Source organism: Ovis aries, chromosome 1 (genome assembly GCF_016772045.2).
Source record: "Ovis aries strain OAR_USU_Benz2616 breed Rambouillet chromosome 1, ARS-UI_Ramb_v3.0, whole genome shotgun sequence".
NCBI classification, from domain to species: domain Eukaryota; kingdom Metazoa; phylum Chordata; class Mammalia; order Artiodactyla; family Bovidae; genus Ovis; species Ovis aries.
The window spans coordinates 239,020,154-239,043,435 of record NC_056054.1 but is presented as its reverse complement, the minus strand read 5'-3'; the positions used below and the strand labels follow the sequence as shown (position 1 = coordinate 239,043,435).

The 23,282-nt window shown below is 35.5% G+C and overlaps 1 protein-coding gene across 9 annotated transcripts in view; it reads left to right on the top strand.

The window, feature by feature from the left end:
- Nucleotides 1-23,282, top strand: part of RNF13 (ring finger protein 13) — a 132,973-nt gene that overhangs the window by 33,386 nt on the left and 76,305 nt on the right. For 5 of the 9 annotated variants that reach the window (XM_042235704.2, XM_060394880.1, XM_004003261.5 and 2 more), the window contains one exon: nt 12,806-12,931. The exons of 3 other annotated variants lie outside the window; for them this stretch is intronic. In XM_042235704.2, coding sequence (XP_042091638.1) covers nt 12,806-12,931 — 126 coding nt within the window. Of the gene's footprint in view, nt 1-12,805; nt 12,932-23,282 lie in introns of those variants that run through there. One more of the 9 variants, XM_042235706.2, reaches the window with a different exon arrangement.

The window sequence follows — 23,282 nt, the reverse complement described above, 5'->3', positions numbered from 1 at the left end:
ATGCATGGGTATTTATATATAAAATTTTTCTTACATGCACTAAATTACTTTTCTAAAAACCTGTACTAATGGGTATGAGAATATTCATTTTCCTACACCCTTGCCAATCCTGGATATTATCAATCTTTTAAACTTTTGCCAATCTGATGGGCAAAAGAATTATCTTGTTTTAATTTGTATTTCTCTGATTATCAGTGATTTTGAGTTGGCAGCCTTTCTTCCATTCAGCATAAAGAGTCCGACCATCCCTTTTCACTGAAGAATTTTTCTGCTTAGTAAGCTTGTTTTAAAGAGTTTCATTAACTCCTGATAACCATAGTCTTATTGTAGCTCTTCTGTGCTATTGTGAATTTTGTTGTTTAGTCATTAAGTTATGTCTGACTCTTTTGTGACCCCATGGATTATAGCCTTCCAGGCTCCTCTGTGCGTGGGATTTCCTAGGCAAGAATATTGGAGTGGGTTGCCATTTTCTTCTCCAGGGGATCTTGCAGACGTAGGGGCTGAACCAGAGTCCCCTGCTTTAGCAGGTGGATTCTTTACCACTGAACCACCTGGGAAGCTCATTGTACATTTAGTTTACGTTTAAAAGGTATTTTGACAAGTGTGTTTATTCACTGCCTGGGGAAAAGAAATAGTGTTAAATATCTGCCTGCTTTTACCCTATAATTCTAGGGCAAGCCCAATAGGTGAAATGCAGTGATAGTAAAGAGAGTATTCTAACAAACTGCAAATTGTTGGATCATTATAGATAGCTTTTATAGTTGCATGACTGGCTTGCCATTGCCTGGAATCAGAATTCACAAACGCTAGCCTACTTCTTATTGTTTACAAGGAGGACTTGACGATAAAGTGGACATGGCTCACAGTAGTGTAATGTCTATAAAACTAATTAAACAGATGTGTTAAAAATATAACCAGGTTAATTTAAAAATATTGTATGGTTATAGCATTAAGAGATATAGCTGAGAAATATTTTTACTTTTGAGCTTTGTCCAGAGTGTTTAGTTGGGATAGTTTTTGTAGGCTTATGTTCTGTAGATAGAATCTGTATATTTTATAATAGTATAAAATATAGTAAAAAATTCTGTAGAATCTGTAGATTTTATAATAGTATCACTGAATTACACCATTTATAAAAGATTAGATATGTATGATATAACATATCAATTGAAATTGTTTGCATTCCATTTACATATGCCCCAATTAACCTAATAGTAACAAAAGAAAATTTTAGCTTTAATGTAAAAATGTGAATTTTACAAGAATTAAAATGTCTTGTTAGTGTTGTTGAAGTTTTAAAAGAAAGATTTGTTATTTTTACCAAGGGGAAACTCTTTGTTTTTGGTTATATATTTTAATTGGCTGTTTTAGCCAGTACCTTTAACAGAAAACCTTTTTTTTTTTTTTTGAGACCTTATTGGCTGTGCCTCAGATCCAAAAGGAAGATGTATAACATCAGTATGTTCCTTTAAGTCTAAATACCTTATAAGAGACCTGACAATGACATATCGTAAGGTGTGTTCATTGTCCAGAGTTAGATCCTTACAAGAAGTTCCTTTCTGAGAGTCCCCGTTAGACACTGCAGAAGGTCTTTAACCTCTCAGTTTGATGTTGTAATTCCATTCTCTCTCCTGCCTCACTAAAATAAAAACTTAACAAGTAAGTGTTACTCTTTTGCCATATTTGCCAAGACTTATTATCAGAATTAAAGGATTGCCAACTTGATGGGGTATGAAGTGCTATCTTTCTGCTTTTACTTGTTATTTCTTGAATAATTAGTGATATCAAGCATTAGTGAGATGTGCGTGTATGTGTGCTAAGTCACTTTAGTCATGTCCGACTCTTTGCGACGCTATGGACTGTAGCCCACCAGGCTCCTCTGTCCATGGATTCTCTAGGCAAGAATATTGGAGTGGGTTGCCATGCCCTCCTCTAGAAGATATTCCCAACCCAGGGATTGAACCCACATCTCTCATGTCTACCTGCATGTAGCATTATATAATTATTAGTGAGATATAGCATTATTGGTCAAGCAGGCTTCTGGTTTGTCTGTTTTTTAACCCATTTTTGTATTGGTTTGTAAATTTTTAAAATATCCACTTTTAGGAGTCCAGACACTAATCTTTTAGTTCAATTTAGTCCAGTTGCTAAGTTGTGTCTGACTCTTTGCGACCCCATGGACTGCAGCACGCCAGGCTTCCCTGTCCATCACCAACTCCCGAAGCTTGCTCAAACTCATGTCCATTGAGTTGCTGATCCCATCCAACCATCTCATCATCTGTCATCCCCTTCTCTTCCCACCATCAGTCTTTCCCACTCACTTTTCCAGTGAGTCAGCTCTTTGCATCAGGTGGCCAAAGTATTGGAGTTTCAGCTTCAGCATCAGTCCTTCCAATGAATATTCAGGACTGATTTCCTTTAGGATTGACTGGTTTGATCTTCTTGAAGTCCAAGGGACTCTCAAATGTCTTCTCTTAACACCTCAATTCAAAACCATCAATTTTTTGGTGGTCAGGTTTCTTAATCTTTTAGTTATATTGCCTTATAAATATTTTCTTCTTTGTGTTATTTAACTTAAAATTGCCTTTTAAAATTATGCCTATGTTTAAATTAATGCAGACATCTTTTTTTTGATGTTTTGAGTTTTCTATATCTTAAGTAATCCTTCCCTACCCTGAGGTCTTGAAATATTTTTCTGTTTACTGCAAAATTTGTAAATTTTTCCCATGCCCTTCACTCCATGCTTGGGAGGTCTTTAATCTACCCAGGATTATTTTATTGTATAGTGTAAAATAGGCCCTTTTTGAAAGAATACCCAACTACTGAAGTATCATTATTGCATAGTCAAGATTTTATCATGTAGATTAGTAATGCTAACAAAGTTTCTGATTAGATTCTCTGTATATTATCAATATCATTGGAATAATTCAGTTATACACCAAAGACCAGTCTCAGGGGGAGCAAACTTTTCTAAGTTTCTTGCTTCTTTGCTTTTAAGAAGTGTTTTGACAAGTAGAGGGAATAATAATGATTACTAAAAATTCAAATCAAGATTATCTCTGAAAGGTAAGCCTAATATTTGGGGTTTCCTGAGTATTCCTATCAATGGCAAATCTTGTTTTCAGCAAAATGCCTTTTGGGCTGGATTTACCATGACCTCTTTTTTTGACGTGTGTTTATTTATTTGGCTGCATGAGGTCTTAGTTGAGACAGACGAACTCTTAAAGTATGTGGTATCTAGTGCCCTAGCCAGGAATCGAACCAGGGCCCCCAGTACTGGGAGCACAGTCTCAGTCACTGGACCACCAGGGAAGTCTGGTACCATGATGTTTGTATACAGTGTTTTTGTAACGTGATACTCAGCCTAAGTTCTTCATGTGAGTGAGAAGACAGGATAAAGATCTTCACAGGTAGATTTGTGCTTGACTGCCTTTCCTCATATATAGACAGACAAATGTACAAATAAAAGGATTTCCTCTTACAATTAGTTTTTTTTTTTCTGATCTTTAGTCTTAAATTAGTACCTTATAGCATCATCACCAGTTAATTTTTCACAAACTATACCATTCTTTGAAAATAAATTTACTAGTTAATTTTAGGATTATTTTATAAGAAATCATTTTGTTTAATGTAAAGATGAGATTAGAAGAGAGTGGGTGTGGGTTTTGTTTTTTTTTTTTGGCTGTGAAGGAAAATGCAAATATTGCAAGGGAATGTGTGGTTGTTTGTGAGACTTCCTTTGCTTCCTTTGTAGCAGATATCCAAGAGAGATTCAGGACTGCTGCTGTGTTTTTCCTCCCAGACACTTGACAGCTTTGTGATAGGAAGAAGTCTTGGTTAAGGCTGCATGTGCATGGCTGCCTCTCTCCTAAGAACTATGAACTGTTGCAATGTCACCTTCAATTTGTTGGCTAAAACAGAGGTCAGACTTTCCTTTTTGAAGGAAAAATAAGGAAATAGGGCCGTCAAAATAAGGAATAAAACCACCTGGTTATACATGAAAGGAGAATTCTAAGATACAAAGGCATTTTCAATTGCAGAAACTTCGATCATATTCAAAGAATGCTTCTTCAGTGACTTTTGAACATATAAAAATAAGCCTTTTCCTGTTGATTTCAAAGGTGATGATTGCTTATTCATGTATTACTGAATCAAGGAATATAGACTCTCATTAGAGATAGAAAATAATGAAGAATTATTTCATTATGGTAGCTTATCACTTAGATGTGGGGCAGCTGGGAGAGAGCATAAAAGGAAGGGCCTGAAAAGAGTGCATCTATGGCATCTCACCCATCTTTTGTGGAATTCGTAAAATCCAACCTTGGTTCTTTTCCTTTGCTCCACAGTTTGGGCCCTAGTCTCTTGCACCATCCTTGGACCCACCCACATTGTTCTGTTTGTTCTCTTGCCACCTTGGAAGTAATAGGAGGCTTAGGTTCTGATATTGTAAATCAACATAGTCAGCCTACATACATCCCTGCTTCATTGCTGGGCATTTCTGTTGTCTGTTCACTTAGTAGTTTTCCTTAGATTTTCTTGCTGGCTTTATCAATTTGATATGGTAAAAATTGGTAATTACCTTAAAGGTACCTTTTTATTCCTTTGCCCATGAAAACCTATTTTTCTGGTTATAAGAGTAATATATGGTCACTATAAAAATTAAGATGATGTAGGATGTGAAAAGAATTTGAAAATCATCCATTTATATATATTACTTTGCAACTTCTTAAAATCTGGCAATATTATAACATATCCAATATCATGGGTATCTTTTCATGTAAAAATATATGTATTCATAGCATCACTAGAAATTCTGTAATTTATTGGAGTACTGGAATTATACCATAATGCACCAATCCCTTGTGTCATTATACATTTAGGTTGCTCTTAATTTTAAAAATTATGAAATATTGGAAACAGAATAGAGTAGGGAAATAATAGAATATCCAACATACCTACTACTTAGATGCGAATAGTTTACCGTTTTTTAAAGAAAAAGTGTTATCAGTACCACTGAAACATCTCTTTATCCTCCCAATTAGGTTCCCTTATCTTTCCTCTCATAGATAATCATTACCCTGAAATTTATGTGTAATTTCCCATTTAATGTTATAAAACATGTTACCTTATAAATACTGTTGTGCCTGCTTTTATATGTTTCATGAGGCTTTTAAACTTGCCTTTTTCATCCTACAATATATTTGAAATTCATGTTATTATATAGTCTTAATTCATTTCAAAGAATAGTACTTCATTTTATGACTATGCTACAATTTATTTTTTTATTCTTTTGTTGGTAGATATGTAAGATGCCAGTTTTTAGCTATTATAGTGTTGCACTGAATAGCCTTAAAATTATCTCCTTGCATACAGTATAATTACAGGTTATTTCACACTCATCAGATCAGTGGGAAAAAAAAAGTCTTATCAATGGATGACAAGGAAATGGGAAGCCAAGTATTCTTGTGTATGGCTGGTATATGAACTTCTGACCACTTTGGAGAGATTGATAGTATCATGCTTCTATAAATTAGAGTTTGCCATGGTGAAATAATTTATTTTTTCCCATACTTACTGTATTTCTTATTTCATTTAATAAAGAAATCAGTGATCATCATCTTTGAAATTAACGGAAAATCCAATACCAATACCAATACTTATTATTTTGTATTTTCTCCCTACTTTTATCTGTGTACCTGCATCACCCCTTCTTGCTATTCACCATTCTTTTTGAACACTGCATACTGAAACAATTTCAGTAGTTAGGATCTGACCATTGCTATCAGTAATTTTAAGTTCTGACCCCCTTAATCAGCCTGATAACCAGATTATATTCAACTTTAGTTAACTAGATTGTGCTCAACTATAACTGAGTTATTGTAGAAGGAAATGACTACCCACTCCAGTATTCTTGCCTGGGAAATCCCATAGAGAGAGGAGCTTGGCAGACCACAGCCCATAGGGTCGTAAAGAGTCGGACGAGACTTAGATACTGAGCACATGACTGACTTGTGATAATGACAAATTGCAAACAGTTATGATGACATATAGGACTTCCCTGGTGGTTCAGATGGTAAAGTGTCTGTCTACAATGCGGGAGACCCGGGTTCGAGCCCTGGGTTGCGAAGATCCCCTGGAGAAGGAAATGGCAATCCACTCCAGTACTATTGCCTGGAAAATCCCATGGGCAGAGGATCCTGGTAGGCTACAGTCTATGGGGTCGCAAAAAGTCAGACACGACTGAGCGACTTCACTTCACTGTGAAGATATATTACTCAGGACTCACTTTTGTTTATAAAACTGAAGGAGAATTTCTTTGCTGTCTTTTAAGTTTTTACAGATTTACTTTCTGTATTTGTTTCTGAACTTTTTGTTATCAAAGATTTTGTTAAGAACTCTGTAATTGATTAACACATTTAAAGTTTTTATGTTCTTAGAGGATTTGCCAAGTACTACAGACTATAAAATATGAATAAATATTCCTTACTGATGTGTATTGATTATATGGCAATATAGAAGACTGTCTTAAAGGACATGTAATTACAGTGTAAGCTCAATTCACTTAAAATTCCTGTTTTAAAGAAACAGTCTTGTTGGATATATCAAGTCCTACAAGTGTACCAGTCTTTTGAGCTTTTAATTTTCCACTTTGTTGATTCACCGTACATGTGCTTCAGTCATGTCCAAGTTTGCAACTCTGTGGACTATAGCCTGCAAGGCTTCTCTGTTCATGGAGGTTCTCCAGGCGAGAATACTTACGCGGATTGCCATGTCCTCCTCCAGGGGATTTTCCTGACGCAGGGATCAAACCTGTGTCTCAGTATGTCTCCTGCACTGGCAAGTGGATTGTTTACTGCTAACTCCACCATGTAAATCCCTGTTTGTTCAGACTGAAGTGACAATTGTTAATTTTTCTTAAGAATGATAATGATATGAGTGGGTATGCTGGTGAAACAGTATGCATGCAACCTATTACTAAAAAGCATTGTCCACCAGAGGGCGCAGTGATTTTGCTTTCTAAAATGTCAAAATACATCCCCTGAGTGAAGCAGTATCTCTACATGCTGAATGAGAAGCATGTACCAGGTGGACTTTTCCTCATGGAGCTTGAGATTTATAAAATCAAAATCCTGACAAATGACTACTTCTATGGTAAGTAGAACTCAAGGCAACAATCTTTACGTTTTTATATATTATGTTGTTATTTTTAAGAATTTGATACTAGAATTAAATCTGCCCTGGCCTGGTGGCTCAGACGGTAAAGCATCTGCCTACAGTGCGGGAGACCTGGGTTTGATCTCTGGGTCAGGAATATCCTCTAGAGAAGGAAATGGCAACCCACTCCAGTACTCTGGCCTGGAAAATCCCATGGACAGAGGAGCGTAGTAGGCTACAGTCCATGGGGTCGCAAAGAATCGGACACGACTGAGCGACTTGATTTCACTTCACTTTAAGTCTTAAAAGATAGGTTCTGAAAAGAGAAGAAGTATAGCTTAGTAGGAGCATGTCAAAATTTTGTTGAAAGGACTGTAATGTGTTTGTCAGAAACCTAATTTGGTTTTATGGCGCGTCAATTGACATATAGTATCTAGGAAAGGTTAAAGTGTGATATTTCCTCTCTGTTGTTGTATTGGTCAGATCACTTATAGTAGTATATTTAGGTTTGGGCACCAGATTGAACTATAGTAAAGTTTAAGAACCAAGTCAAACATCACCTTTTCTGTTACTGCCTCACATAGAATAATTTTCTCTCATCTGTGCATTTGTACTTCATGTTGTTTTTATTTTATCTTATTGAACTTAAAATAATGCGTAATGGTTAAGGGGTGTTTTACTGCCTAAGAGGAGAGTAATGTCCAGCAATTTGTGAAAAGGGAATTAAATGTACCTTGTATGTGAAAGTTACTGGTAGATTTAGTTACTGGTAGAAGAATGGTCTAACAAAGCATTAGAGAAAATAGCAGTGGATCTTTTTAACATCCTAGAAACAAATTAATCTGTCACACATTAGGAAAATGTTAGCTGATAAAATCTGATTGATCAGTGTGACTCTTTTTGTCTGTATTTGAATGTAAAAGTTATGACATCTTTATCATTTGAAATGGTTGTATTAAATTTTGGAATCAACCTTAACTGCCTTTTAAACGAACAATTTGTTCATTTTTGTAAATGTGCATTTCTCTTCTTATTGCCCATTTTCTTCTTCACCTGTTTTTTTTTTTTTTTTTCCTGTCCAGCAGGAGGACAAGGGCAGAGTGGTTGAGAATGTAGGGTCTAGACCCAGACTTCCTGGGATTACATGCCTGCTCTGTGTAACCTTAGACAAGTTACCTAACTCTTTTGAGACTCAGTTTCCCTCCTCTTTACGATAGGGATATAACAATAGGAGTTACCCCATAGGGTTATTGCAAAGATTAAATGAATTAGGGCATTTAAAGGGCATAGTGCCTGACACAGTGCTCAGTGCCATGGCTCAACAAATGTTAACTGCCTGCTATTACTGCAGTTATTGATTATTAATAACTTCAGGTATTCACTAACAAAACAGCTCACTACTTTTTTTCTTCATGCTTTTACTTTTATATTTTTACAAAGGGAACGATGCTCTGTTCCCTTGCTTTCAGCATTTTTGTTGACATTTATCTTTGCATATACTCTCCTTACCCTAGGTCAAGAAGATTCCCTGGAGGAGGGCATGGCAACCCACTCCAGTATTCTTGCCTGAAAAATCCCATGGACAGAGGAGCCTGGTGGACTACAGTCCATAGGGTCGCAAAGAGCTAGACATGACTAAAGATACCGAGCACACACATACTCTTCTTAATTTTATTCATTGTATAGTTGCCATTCAGTTCAAACTGAGGAGAGGAAAGTCTAAGGCTTTTCAGCCTGAAACAGTCTTTTAAATAAAACCGTCTTTTAAAATTATCTGTCTCTTTTTGACTTCATTAACAGTGTAATTTATCAAGCAAAGTAATTCTCTCATAACACCCTGCAGTTTCACAGTTCTAAGTACTTTGGAAGTGGTAAAACAAAATTATATTCAGTATGATTTTCAAGTTTAGGTTATTTGAATATTCCAGTTAAAACATGATAACCCAGACCACTTTGGAAAAATGAATTGCTTGGTGGTATTTACTAGAGCTTGAAACTCTGTAATCCAGCTTGATATCCTATGGTTCTTCTTTGTACATAAACATCATGCACATGTGTTCATGGAAACACTTGCACTGGAAGGTTTATAACAGCACTGTTTGTAATAGTGCCTGCTATAAATTACCCAAATGCTCATCAGAAGAATACATTTTGGTATATTCACACCATGTAATACTATAGAGAAATGAAGATGTAAGATCTGCCAAATACATCTTAACAGTATGGTTGCTGAAGAGCAGGGATGAGTCTGAGAAATACAGTACTGAGAGAGAGATGTCTAAAAGAGAATCTGCTGTATGTCTGATTCTGTTTAAGTAGAAAATTAGGCAAAATCTGATCTAAGCTCTTCAAAGTCCATGTAGTGACACTGCTGATTGGATGGGGGTGGGGGGTGGTAGTGACTGACAGGGATGATGAAGGGAGCTCCTGGAGGGGTGTTAATATCTGTTTCCTGACACAGATATGTTCAGTTTGAGAACACTCATCAAGCTGAAAAACCATCTTCTGTGTATTCTGCTTCATGTATTGCCATAAAAGCTTTTTAAAAAAATCCATAAATATATATACCACAAACCTATTCTGTTATGCATTTGGTGATACTGAGGTGCCAGACTGAAAGCACTATTTTTGTCCTGCCTCTTTGTTTCATCATCAGAGAATTACAGCAACAATGGTAAGAAAGATGGGCATCCTCTCTGAATCTCCTCGACATTGGTAGTTTTCTTGGGCTTCCTACACATTGGTGTAAACTGCCCCATCAGTAAATAGGGATAAGGAGGATCCTTGATTGCAGAGCAAGCATCCTTTTATTTTTATTTATTTATTTTTTTGCATCCTTTTAAGAAAAAGGAATTGGCTGTGGAGGGAAACTTGAGGCATGTGGACCTGGAATAAGGCAGCACCTTCTTGGCCACTCTTTAAGGGACTAGAGAGTTCTCCTAAATTAATTGGCAAAGTCCATTACACTGCCTTGTAGACTTTGTGGATGAAACAAAATAAATTTTCACTGTTTTAAGTGACATATCTGGGGGAAGGGTAGGAACTGGTAGGCTAGTTTTATCAAGTTACTGTTTTTAGCATAGTCTACAGGAAAAATAATATTTAATAATTTTAAGACCTGTTTTGGGGAATTCCCTGGTGGCCCAATGTGTGCTTCACTGCCAGGTATTCTGGTTTGATCCTTGGTTAGGAAACTAAGACCCCATGAGCCATGTGCCCCCCCGCCCCCTCAAAACAAAACAAAAACCTGTTTTTTTTCTTTTTAGGCTTCAGTTTCCATTAGTGCAGATAGATTTTTTTTTAATTTTTAGCTTATGTGTATTTAAGTTTTGTAAGTTTTCTTATGTCTAAAAATAATGCATAATAATACTATATATACAATAATACATACACAAAGTAATACATAACAGATTCATCAATACAGAAATGATTAAAAAGCAAAAGCCTTTTCCTGGTTCCACTCGTAGACCTTTTGGTGTTCTATACATATTATACATTTATTGATTCTAAAGTGAAGTTGCTCGGTCATTTCCAACTCTTTGCGAACCCATGGACTTTAGCCTGCCAGGCTCCTCCATCCATGGAATTTTCCAGGCAAGGATACCAGAGTGGGTTGCCATTTCCTTCTCTAGGGGATCTTCCTGACCCAGGGATCGAACCCGGGTCTTCCGCACTGCAGGCAGACTCTTTACTATATGGGTCACCAGGGAAGCCCCATGTTGATTGTGCACTCATATTGATTCTAAGATTCTAAGCCCTGTATTGATTCCAAGATGCACTTTATTAACCCATGTTTTAACTTATCTGAAATTAGGATGTGTCTTTCACTTGTTATCCGCTAGATGGCGATCATGATGGAGTTGTCCTCACAGGAAATTTGGTCATAGCTGTTCATATTGTCTTCACTTCAGTTGAGTTATATACCCTGTTGCTGCCACATGGCTTGAGTTTAATTGCTGTTATAAGTGTCTTGAAAAGAACTGCGCTATGTGATTTGGCTGTAAGGCATAAAGTTAGTTTGTGTGCAGAAAGGCACAGGAAAGGCAGCAGGGAGCAAATTTAATATGAATAAAGTAAATATTCTTTGTTGGGAGGATAACCACATTTCTGTTTCCTTGCAAAGTAAAAATCAAGCGCTTTATGGAGTCAAGAGAGGGAGTTATTCTTTGAGTAAGTGAAGGTATGCTGTATTTTATTCCAGAAACATGTGCAAAAACATTCTCTATCACAAGCCAGGCAATTCATTTAAGGCAGGAGAAGTTACCAAATCCTGTAGAATAGATGGTTGGTGTGACCAGTTCATGTACCATACAGGACTGTTTTAAGACACTGTGTCATAGCCTTAATTACTCAGTTCAGTTCAGTTCAGTCGCTCAGTCGTGTCTGACTCTGAGGCCCCATGGACTGCAGCACGCCAGGCCTCCCTGTCCATCGCCAACCCCCGGAGCCTACTCAAACTCATGTCCATTGCATCAGTGATGCCATCCAACTGTCTAATCCTCTGTTGTCCTTTGTCCTCCTGCCTTCAGTCTTTCTCAGCATCAGGGTCTTTTCAAATGAATCAGTTCTTCACATCAGGTGGCCAAAGTATTGGAGTTTCAGCTTCAACATCAATCCTTCCAATGAATATTCAGGACTGATTTCCTTTAGGATGGACTGGTTGGATCTCCTTGCAGTCCAAGGGACTCTCAAGAGTCTTCTCCAACACCACGATTCAGAAGCATCAATTCTTCAGCGCTCAGCTTTCTTTATGGTCCAACTCTCACATCCATACATGACTACTAGAAAAACCATAGCTTTGACTAGATGGACCTTTGTTGATAAAGTTACAAAATTACTCATTTCTTATAAATGAATTTGAAGACTTTGATAATATCTTTATGTGTTTATTCAGTGTTTTATATCTGTTGATTTTGGTTTTTTCTGTTTTAAACTATTAATATAACATTTTATATTAATATATTTCAGATGTGAAACCATCCTGTATTTTTGGGAGAGCAACTTGCTGTTTTTTTTTTTTTAATTGGTAGTTATTTTGTGAATGCCTTTTCAGTTTAATATGTATAGATTTACCTTATTCCTTTTAGTGATTCTATTATTTTCCACTGAAAGAGTATATTATAATTTCTTAAATGGCTGCCATATTGATGAACATGATTTCTGGTTAAAAGCAATGTAAGAGGGAACATCTTTCTACATACACCTTTATATACCCAGTCTAGTGATTCTATAGAATAAGCTCCCAGAAATGCTGTACATTTTCATTGTTTGATGAAAGAAAATCAGTAGTTACTTTTTAAAAAGTATTCACTTGACTTAGAAATGGGAATCATTGTTGGAAAATATATCAACATGCTAACAGTGGTTGTCTCTGGGGTGATGGACTTATGTGTGATTTTTTTTTTTTTTTTTTTTTAGTTTAATAGTAAAAATGGAATGAAAAAAATGCTTAGGAAACCAAATACTACTTTAGTAGTTCTGGGACTGTGAGCACTGTGCAGGTAGAAACTGTTGTAGTTGCCAGATAATTCATCTAGTGTAATGCAAAACATGGGGAGCAAATTCAAAAGGTGTTCATAGAAGTAAGTTGAATTCCTTTTTTAATTTTTAGTTTAACAGAGAGAAAACTTACTGCTAATTCTTTTTTTAGGGTTTTTTGATTAACTCAAAACCAGAGAATGCCTGTGAACCCATAGTGCCTCCGCCAGTAAGAGATAATTCATCTGGCACTTTCATCGTGTTAATTAGAAGACTTGATTGTAATTTTGATGAAAAGGTAATGTTTCCGTTTTCATTTTTTGGTTACTGTTTGTTTAGCTAGCTAGTTTAAATTCTCTCTTGTTTCAGAAAGGATTTAAGAAAGTTTACACAATTCATTCAGATTAAATAAAGGAGTTAAGGGCAGAAAGAAAATGAGGAGACAATGAAAGGAAAGACAAGAATGAGTTTACTTACCTCTTATTCATTTGCTATAAAATTTAAGCTTTTAGCTGCCAGTACAAAGAGGAAAACACCATCAGTTTTATGATTCAGTTTTACCTACTTACTATTGGTTCTAAGACTTTTCACATGGTTATTGGGCATCTTGAACTGTGAGTTAATAGTGGTCTTGCTTGATCTAACCTAGGAATGGAAATGTTAGTCTTTAGTTTTATGTCTTCACCCTTCAGTATGATTACAACATCTGTATATCTTTGTTGATGCTGGGATTCTCTTATAATAAGCTGACTGTCACATGTATAAAGTTTGTCTCCATGAGGTGGGTTATGCTGGCATTTCAAATAGTTAAAACAAAGTTTGCTATAGGACTTCCCTCACTATCATCAATTTAGCTCTAAAGATGTGAGATTTTAAGGTTTGTTTTTTGTTTATTTGTTGTTGTTGTTGTTGTTTAATACTATCTTTAAAAATTTGTTTTCGGATTGTCTCCTTGTCAGGAGAGCCAGATTGAAGCCTGTTACTTTTATTGAACTATCTCAAACCTGAGTGTCTTACATGTATCTTAGAGAACAGATGTAGGATATCATTTCATGTACTTTCCATGCTTGATATTAGATGATTTATCTGTTAAGTAAGAAAGGCTTCTCCGACTCCTGCTGTGCCTGCCTTTTTGTCTCTGCTCCTTTAATTTCATGAAAGAAATTACACCTCCATAATAAACTTTTTAAATAAAATAATAACTGTAAAGGAGTTTGAAAATGTAGAGCACTTTGTAAATAATAAATGTTTTTGTATTGTATATTAGTTCCAAATTTAAACTCTGAATTGCCTTTAAGTGGGAAATAGAGCTTGAAGTCAAATGTATTAGATTTACTTCTCTTTCTAATTGTTATGCTTTTATAGTAGTTTGAATTTAAACCGTTTTAAGATTTGATCTAGAACTAAATTATAATAATTACAGATTGTTCCAACAAAATGAAATATTATTATAATATTTGATAATTTCATGCCACTAAGAAATGAAAAGTAAGCTAATTCTGCTGATTTCAAGATTTATTGCATCATTAAGGTATGTAATGTTTGTCTTAGTCCAGTCTTTGGTAATTTGAAACTGCAATACCTTTTATTTTTTTAAAGTAACTTTCTTTTTAGGTGGGGACGGGAGGTGTTGCACTACAACATTTAGGGAAATACTGTCATTAAATAATTATTTTTAGGGTAAAACCCAACTCAGGAATGGATAGGAGGGCTTGTTAGTCCTCCGCTCCCTTCAGTGGATCCTCATCACATACATGTCTGAGTATTTCTAATGGAATTTCCTGGTTTAGCTAATATTCCAGCTCATCACTTGCCACTTCCTGTCTTGAATTTTGTGCTGTAGTCATATCACCTACTGAAATCTCTCAACTTGCTGTGTTTTTGTGCCTTCACACATACTATTTCCTGTGTCCAAGATCTCTAAGATGACCTTTATCACCTATATTTCTGGCCATTTAAGTGCTGAGACTGTTACCTCTTCTGGAAGCCTTACTTTTCTTTCTCCCCTCCCTCGGACAGAACAAACCATTCCAGCTCAAATCTCTTTATCACATTATTGTTTTCTGTTATATATATTTCACTTATATGCAGGCTTACTATGTTTAGAGTTCATGTTTTAACTATATTTAAATATCTAATTGGAGAAGGCAATGGCACCCCACTCCAGTACTTTTGCATGGAGAATTCTGTGGACGGAGGAGCCTGGTAGGTAGGCTGCAATCTATGGGGTTGTGAAGTGTCGGACACGACTGAGCAACTTCACTTTCACTTTTCGCTTTCATGCATTGGAGAAGGAAATGGCAACCCACTCCAGTATTCTTGCCTGGAGAATTCCAGGGACGGCGAAGCCTGGTGGGCTGCTGTCTATGGGGTCGCACAGAGTCGGACACGACTGAAGCGACTTAGCAGCAGCAGCAGCAGCAGCAGCAAATATCTAATTTGTATTATAGTGCATAGTAGGAGAGCAATGAAAGTTTGTTAAATCAATCTATGTAGTATAGTAAGTCTTCTGCTTGTGTGTATAATGTATTCTTTAAAAGCACTTGCATATAAAGAATATGTAAAAACGTTTTAATTGAGGATTCTAATCTTAGAAAGAAAACATTAAAATCTTATTATATAACTCATTGTGTAGACATAGTCTTAATGGATAAAGTTCTGTTCTATACATATTCTTTAACTTTGTTAATTTTCCTTCACAAATATACAACAGAATAAATTATAGACATTTAAAGTGAAAGATTTCATACTCATATTATTTCTAATGATTTCTTTCAGTTATATTAAATTTACAAGACATTAATTTACTGAGGGAGACATATTGGTTGTATTCAGGATCTGGAAGCAGACTGCATACATTTGAATCACATCTTTATCATTTATAGTAGTGTGATCTTAGACAAGTTATTTTTATCTCTGTGTGCCTCAATTTCTTTATCTGTAAAATAAATTGCAAATGTTCCTAATATCATAGCATTGTTATAAGGATCAAATGAAATAATCAGTGTTGAATGCTTGTCAGACAGTGCCTTGCACACAGTAACTAGGCAGTAGTTATTAACCATCAATGTTTTATTGATTTTTTTCATTATTGGTATAAAATAGAATAAGGGTAAAGATGGCAAAGGTGCTGACTGTACTAGGCTGAGAGGTCCTGTAATCTACTGTCTGCAAGCTGGATAACTAGGAAAACCAGTGGTGTAATTCAGTTAGGGTCTGAAAGCCAGAGAACCAGGGGATCTGATGGTATAATCCTAGAGTCCAGAGACCCAAGAACTAAGAGCTCTGAAGTTTAAGGGCAGGAGAATGTGGATGTCAAGAACAGACAGAGGGAATTCACCCTTCCCTTCATCTTTTGTTCTGTTTGGAACCTCTAGGAATTTGGTGATGCCTATTCACATTGTTGAGGGTGGATCTTCTTTACTCAGTCTACTGAATGAAATGACAAACAATTCAAAAACCCCCTCACAGACACCTGCCTAACTATTTTACCAGCTGTCTGGACATCTCTTAGCCCAGTCAAATTAACACCTGAATTCAGTTCTCACCTTTCAGAAACTAATCATTGGCTGATAAGTCACACTGTGATACAGTAACTCATGTCAACTGATGTGTAAAATTTTTAATTTGGCTTATAAAGGACAGTGTTTTCATGCCAGTGTATAATGTATACAAAATAAGTTTCATAAATACAAGCTTATGAATTACAGATCATCTGTCAAGGTAGGGTGAGTGGATAAAGTCATCATGATTACTGGGAAAACAACTGGAATCTCATTCCAAAGAAAATTTCTTTTCTAATGGTGATCACTGGTACACAGGCTATTAGCTTTATTAGCTATAATCTTCAGATCAGAAATCCATGACTGTACTTTTTTGACTTCCAAGTTGGTGATTAAGTTTTGTAGTAGGTATGTTACAGAAATCAGTTATTTACAATTTATGTATGATACTTCTCTTCTGAATTGCAAATAAATAGCTCTTTGTGGATACTCAATAGTGGTTCATTCATGTGTAGCCACAATTTTTATGAATAAATTGGCTTAAGAAAATAGTTAGAAAAAGAGCTCATTTTCTTATTCCTGATGTAGCATGCTAGGACTGAATACTGACAAAAGCTTAATTCAGCACCATACTATATGCCACAGTATATTGAGAATAGTTACAAGGTGTTTTTTTTTTTTGCTATGCCTCCTATCCAAAGTGAAACCCAAATTATCTCAGACAAATGAGAGTTGGCATCATCTTACAGAGCTTTCTTTGGTGAAATGAGCCCTTTCCATTGTAGATAGCAGAAGAGAAAAGAAGTAAAAAATACAATTCTCTCAAGATTCTTCAAATGATTAGGGTATTTCAAGGTTTACTTATTATAAATCTTTAGACTTTTTTTGAAGAAGAACATTATGCTATAATTAAAGAAACCTAAACTTTTATTCTCTCTTAAAAGTAAATGAGTAAAAGCTCTGTTACAATAAAGAAGATGACAGATTTTCTACACAAACTATCTCAAGTGGTTTGTGACTCAAGGTAGCTAATAAGATGCTGAAATGCAATTAACAGTTTTTGGAAGGTAGAAAATTGAATTGTTTGTATCATTTTAAAATAGAGTACTGTTTTAATTTTTTTTTTTTTAATCTTTTGTCTAGAGAAGCACATTTGAGCCTTTTAGTCTTCTTGTCCTGGAGAGATAATAGCAGAACCCATACTCAGAATTAGTATTTGGATATGTGGAATGTCCAGAAGGCCAGTAATAACTATTGATTACATGCCAGCTGCTTAATCTGAAAACAGTCACTTTTACTTACACTGATAAAAACTGTATCTTCTGAAAAATACAGCACTTTAGAGGAAAAGCAGAACAATGTTATTTTGTTTATCTTTGTGCACTTGTGCTTCACTGTGACAAAATATAATTGTTTGGAAATGTTAGTTTTTGGTGAGTGTTTGAAATTAGGAAAACATTTCTGGCTTTCTGGTAAATACATTAAGGCTTTATTAAATCTTCTAGTTAGAAAAATGACTTCATAGCATTCTGAGGCAGAGAGTTCTCAAAAGACTTGAATTGGCATCCCAGTGGGAAATAACATTTAAAAATTTTTGTAAAAATACTTGGTTATTTCAAGAACATTAAAATAATCACTTAAAATAGAACTTTTCTAAACTACACAAATTTCTGTGTTTATAGTCAAAAAATCATTAGTTGCCAAAAATCTGTTGCCATTGCAGTCTAAAATGTTTCTACCTTGTGGTTTTAATGCTGTCAACTTCTTCAAATAGTCAATTTGCTTTATTTCAACTGAATTCAAGGGAAGCTTGGTAAACAGAAATGGTGTAGTCCATGTACTTCTGTTGAATCTTATTACTGCTTAATGCTCTAGTGATTATTTTCGAAAAATGTAGCTAGCTGCAGGAGGCTGAAAGGACTTAGATATTATTCCCTCCATATTTCAGGGAGGGGATTCATTAGATGGAGTTATATTTGGATTGTAGATGAATACAATCCAAGGAATACGCTGGTACTCATTTTCTGTTGGAATGTGACTTTGACAAAACCTAACTGGGGCACAAACCCCTACTTGACCTGACTTTTGTCTCTGTCTAAAGTCAGGTCACATCTGTACTTTGCCTGTCCCCTTACCTTAACCATGAAGAATTTACAAGTCCCAGGAGGTGCTGAGCAGTCTCTTCCCCTCTGTCTTGGTTTCTGCTGTGTCCTTCATTTGAGTATCTCCCTCGCTTGTCTACCTGGCTTGTTTTAGGTCTCAGATGAAGTTTCATCTCCTATCTGAAACCTTCCCTAATCTTCAAGGCAGAGCAGATCACTTCTTTTTTTTTTTTTTTTTAATTAAAAAGAATGGATCTTTAATCAGAATAAACTGAAAAATTTTTTACGTAGGACACGTATACCTTGATGTTTAAATCCAGTTTAACTGTTTAACATTCTAGTTCACCAAAACTTATAAAGTTATTTAAATTGTGTTAGGAAGATAATAAATTATTGTTAAAGGGAATAATTCAGTCTTACAGGTATTTTGCTTATTCAGATTTACTCACAGAAAAACATATACAGATAATGTATTCATTGTTTTACATTTTCCACTGTCAGGTTTTTTTTGCATCCTGCAAATCAATCTAAAATTATTATAAATTATACAGTATTTTGACTACTTTATAAAATGAATAATGAATCTTATAGAATTCAGTTTTCTCTTACCCGTATCTTGTAAGAAATCGTGGAGATCCTTTCAAAGAGTTAGGATTTCTAAGCAGAAAATAATAAAACAGCACTGGAATGACAGTAACACACAGAGCAAGTCCTTGCATACCCATTCATTTTGGAGGCTTTATTTCCCAAGTTCTGGAAAATGTTGTTTAAATAAACTTGCTTTGAATACAATAGTCAGCAAGTTGTATAACTGTTTATTTTTGCCAGAACAGGAAGAAGTGAAGAACTAAAATTCCCAGATAACATACAAGGATTCCCTTTAGGACAAAACTAAGCTTTTCCTCTGGGTATATAGATTTGAACATGTAGAAGTCCAGGTTTTTCCACAGGGCATTATAGCCTTAAAATTGTAAATATCAAGTCATTGTTGGCAGTCCTTGTTTTAACTATTGAAATTGCACTGTTTTCCACCACAGATGACACTTCTGACATATTTATGTAAACTTCAATTTATCTGTAAATTTTGATGCTGTGAGTGCCTTGATCAGTATGTTTTTTTCTGAGCTAATCATCTTGAGTTTACTTGGACAAAAGTTCCAGATTCCTTTCAGGAACTGACCCCAAGAAAATTGTCCTCCTGATCAAAATTTAACTCAAATTCCAGACCTACAAGTAACTTTCCACCTTAAGCTGAAAATTGATCAAAAATCTTACTAGGCAACGTTTGGTGGGAGGAGCAAAGGAAAAAGAAAACCGGGAGACCACAGTGGGAGGTGGCCTAGATCAGTGCTTCTCCAAATTTAATCCTTGTGAATCTCCTGGAAATTTTTCTAAAATGTAGATTCTATTTTAGTAGGTGAAGAATAAGGCCTGAAGGTCTTCATTTCTATCAAGGTGATGCCTCTGGACATTTGCCATCCTTAGGATCTTCCATAATTGACAGGCCTAGCTTATCAGTGGAGCTAGATTATTAAAGAAATGAAGAATAACAAATGGAGCTGGCATGCAAAGAGAGAAGCAAAAAGGAGCTAGAAGGGAAAGGGAGGCCAGCATTGGTGGGATCACAGAGGATCTGGAGGCGAGGTCAGGGACTTTGCTCTTTACGCATACTAAAAGGAAAATTACTGATGGATTTTGAACATGATGATCACATGTTCTGATCTGACTTTAGTTATTAACAGAGAAGTTGCTATTGAATGTTAATTTAAAAAATGATATTATATATGATAAAATAGTATGATAAGAAAACATTTCGTGTTTTGATATTTGAAAAGTCAAAAAATGTTTAATTTACACTGGAACTTGATTTATAGCTAAGGGAAAAGCAAAGGGCATATTTTCTGTAGATTCATTAATCATTTATCTTATGTCCTACTGCTGCTGCTGCCAAGTCACTTCAGTCGTGTCCGACACTGTGTGACCCCATAGACGGCAGCCCACCAGGCTCCCCGTCCCTGGGATTCTCCAGGCAAGATCACTGGAGTAGGTTGCCATTTCCTTCTCCCACTTCTTTTATACATTGCTTATTTAATCCTCTGTGAGGGAAAAGATCATGTTTTTCTTTCTACAACTCAAATTCCTAATACATTGTGTGGCACTTGGTAGATGATTAATAAATATTTGCTGAATTTAGAATATTTAGAAAATCCTAATGGCTTAAAATTAAATTTAAGTAGATTAGGGAATAAACAGTATTATTGGAACATTCTGTTGGCTTCATTTTCATTTCACTTAATGTTCTTGGAATGCCCTTGGAAGTATTTCTAAATCTAGATAGTCATGTATCCCACATTTTTCTCTGGGTCAAAATATTTTATGATAATTAAAAAATTAACATAAACATTTTTGAGTTATTTGTGTGATCTTATTATAGTAACAAATAATAAAATTTTTGAAGTGAAATTCTGTCATCTTACAAAACAGGCATCTAGTTTTTCTTTCTAAGCTTACCTTTCATTCTCCTCTCTCAGGCCTCCAGGCTGATACAGTATATGGTATTCTCAGAATTGCACTTTTATTTCAGTAGTACTAAGCAAGTAGATATGAACTTAAATAGAAGTTAAAGTCATATATTAAAGTCATCTATAATATCATATAGTTCTATAAGGTAACCTATAATGTTTGTTGCTAATCTACTTTGGAATCCTGTATAATAGATTTCACTAAAGAAACATGTTAAATAATACTCAGTAGATGGAAGCGTTTCTACCCATATAGGATTCAGATAGCTCTATGCTACTAGTGCATTAATGTATTCATTTCTTTCTTTCTTCCACCCTTTCGTAAAAGTATCTGTGTTAATAATTAGGTTCCTTTATATACAAATTCATTCAGTATTAAAACAGTGAAACAGATTCTCTTCTTTTACAAGGAAAGTAATATTTAATGAAAGAAAAAGCTGAAAAACAGGAAATTACATGTACTTTACCCTAACCTAGTGAAAACATATAATGCCAATAACTTCTTGGCTCAGAGGTTAAAGTGTCTGCCTGCAGTGCGGGAGACCTGGGTTAGATCCCTGGGTTGGGAAGATCCCCTGGAGAAGGAAATGGTAACCCACTCCAGTATTCTTGCCTAGAGAATCTCATGGACAGAGGAGCCTGGTGGGCTACAGTCCACTGGGTTGCAGAGTCAGACATGACTGAGCAACTTCACTCACTCACTCAATACACATTCTTTTATTGGAAGAATAGTTGATTTACAATATTACATTGGTTTCAGGTGTACAACACAGTAATTCAAAACTTTTAAGAATTATACTCCCATTTAATATTATAAAATATTAGCTTTGTTTCCCTGTGCTGTACAATATATCTTCGTTGCTTACCTATTTTAATCCCATATCCCTATGTTGCCCCTTCCCTCTCTCCAATGGTGACTACTAATTCTATTTGTGAATCTGTGTCTATTGATATTTTGTTATATGCATTCATTTCATTGTTTAGATTCCACACATAAGTGATAAAGTATTTGTCTTGTTCTGAGTTATTTCACTAGCATTACACTCGTAGGACCATCCATGCTTTAGCAAATAGGACAGTTTCATTATTTTTTCATTTTTAGTTGTATACTGCCTCTTCTTTAGCCGTTCATCTATTGATGGACATTTAGGTTGCTTCCATACCTTGGCTATTATAAATAATTCTGCTGCAAACATTGGGATGCATGTATTTTTTCAAATTAGTGTTTTCGTTTTCTTCAGATAAGTCCCAGGAATGGGATTACTGGATCATATGGTAATTCTATTTATAGTTTTTTGATGAGCTTCCATAGTGTTCTTCATAGTGGCTGAACCAATTTACATTCCCACCAACAGTGTATGAGGGTTCCCTTTTCTCTACATCGTTGACAACATTTGTTACTGTAAAACTTTTTGATGATAGCCATTCTGACAAAAGGGGCTTCCCTGGTAGCTCAGCTGGTAAAGAATCTGCCGTTAATGCAGGAGACCTGGGTTCAATTCCCTGGGTTGGGAAGATCCCCTGGAGAAGGGAACGGCTACTCACTTTGGTATTCTGGCCTGGAGAATTCACTATACAGTCCATGGGGTCACAAAGAGTCGGACATGAGCGACTTTCACGTTCACCTTTCATTCTGAGAAACATTAGGTGATATCTCAATGTGGTTTTTATTTGCATTTCCCTCATAGCTAGCTATTATGAGGGAAATTGAGCATAATTGAGCATCTTTTCATGTACCTGTTAGCCATTTGTATGTCTTCTTTGGAAAAATGTCTATTCAGGTCTTCTGCCCAATTTTCAATTGGGTTCTTTGTTTTTGATACTGAATTGTATGCACTGTTTATATGCCTGACATATTGACCCCCTATTGATCATATCATTTGCAAATATTTTCTCCCACTCAGTGGGTTATCTTTTTGTTTTAGCAGTGATTTCCTTTGCTATGCAAAAACCTTAAATTTAATTCAGTCCCATTCGTTTATTTTTGCTTTTTATTTCTTTTGTCTTAGGAGGCAAATCCAAAACACCATTGATCTGATTTATGTCAAAGAATATTCTGCTTGTGTTCTCTTCTAGGAGTTTTATGATTTCAGGTTTTAAATCTAGGTCTCAAATCCTTTTTGAGCTTATTTTAGTATATGGTATGAGGGGATGTTCTAATCTCATTGTTTTATATGCAGCTGTCAAATTTTCCCAGCACCAGTTATTTATGAGACTATCTTTTCTCCATTGTATATTCTTACCTCTTTTGTCATAGATTCCACACACATTGTTTCATTTAAAATAAAGTTATTCGGATTATTCAGATACACATTAAATGAAGAATGTCTAGTTAAGGAAGATGGAATCTAAAGAAAGAGGGAAAGATGGCTTGTGTCACTGAATTCATTTTAATGAGAGTGAAAACATCAGACAGACAGACGATACTCCATGAACACTGGACACGCATCCCCTACAGGTGCCCCTTGTTTCTGATGTTATCCGCTTTGAGGTGAAGTAGCGCTTCCCAGTGTGTACTGTAG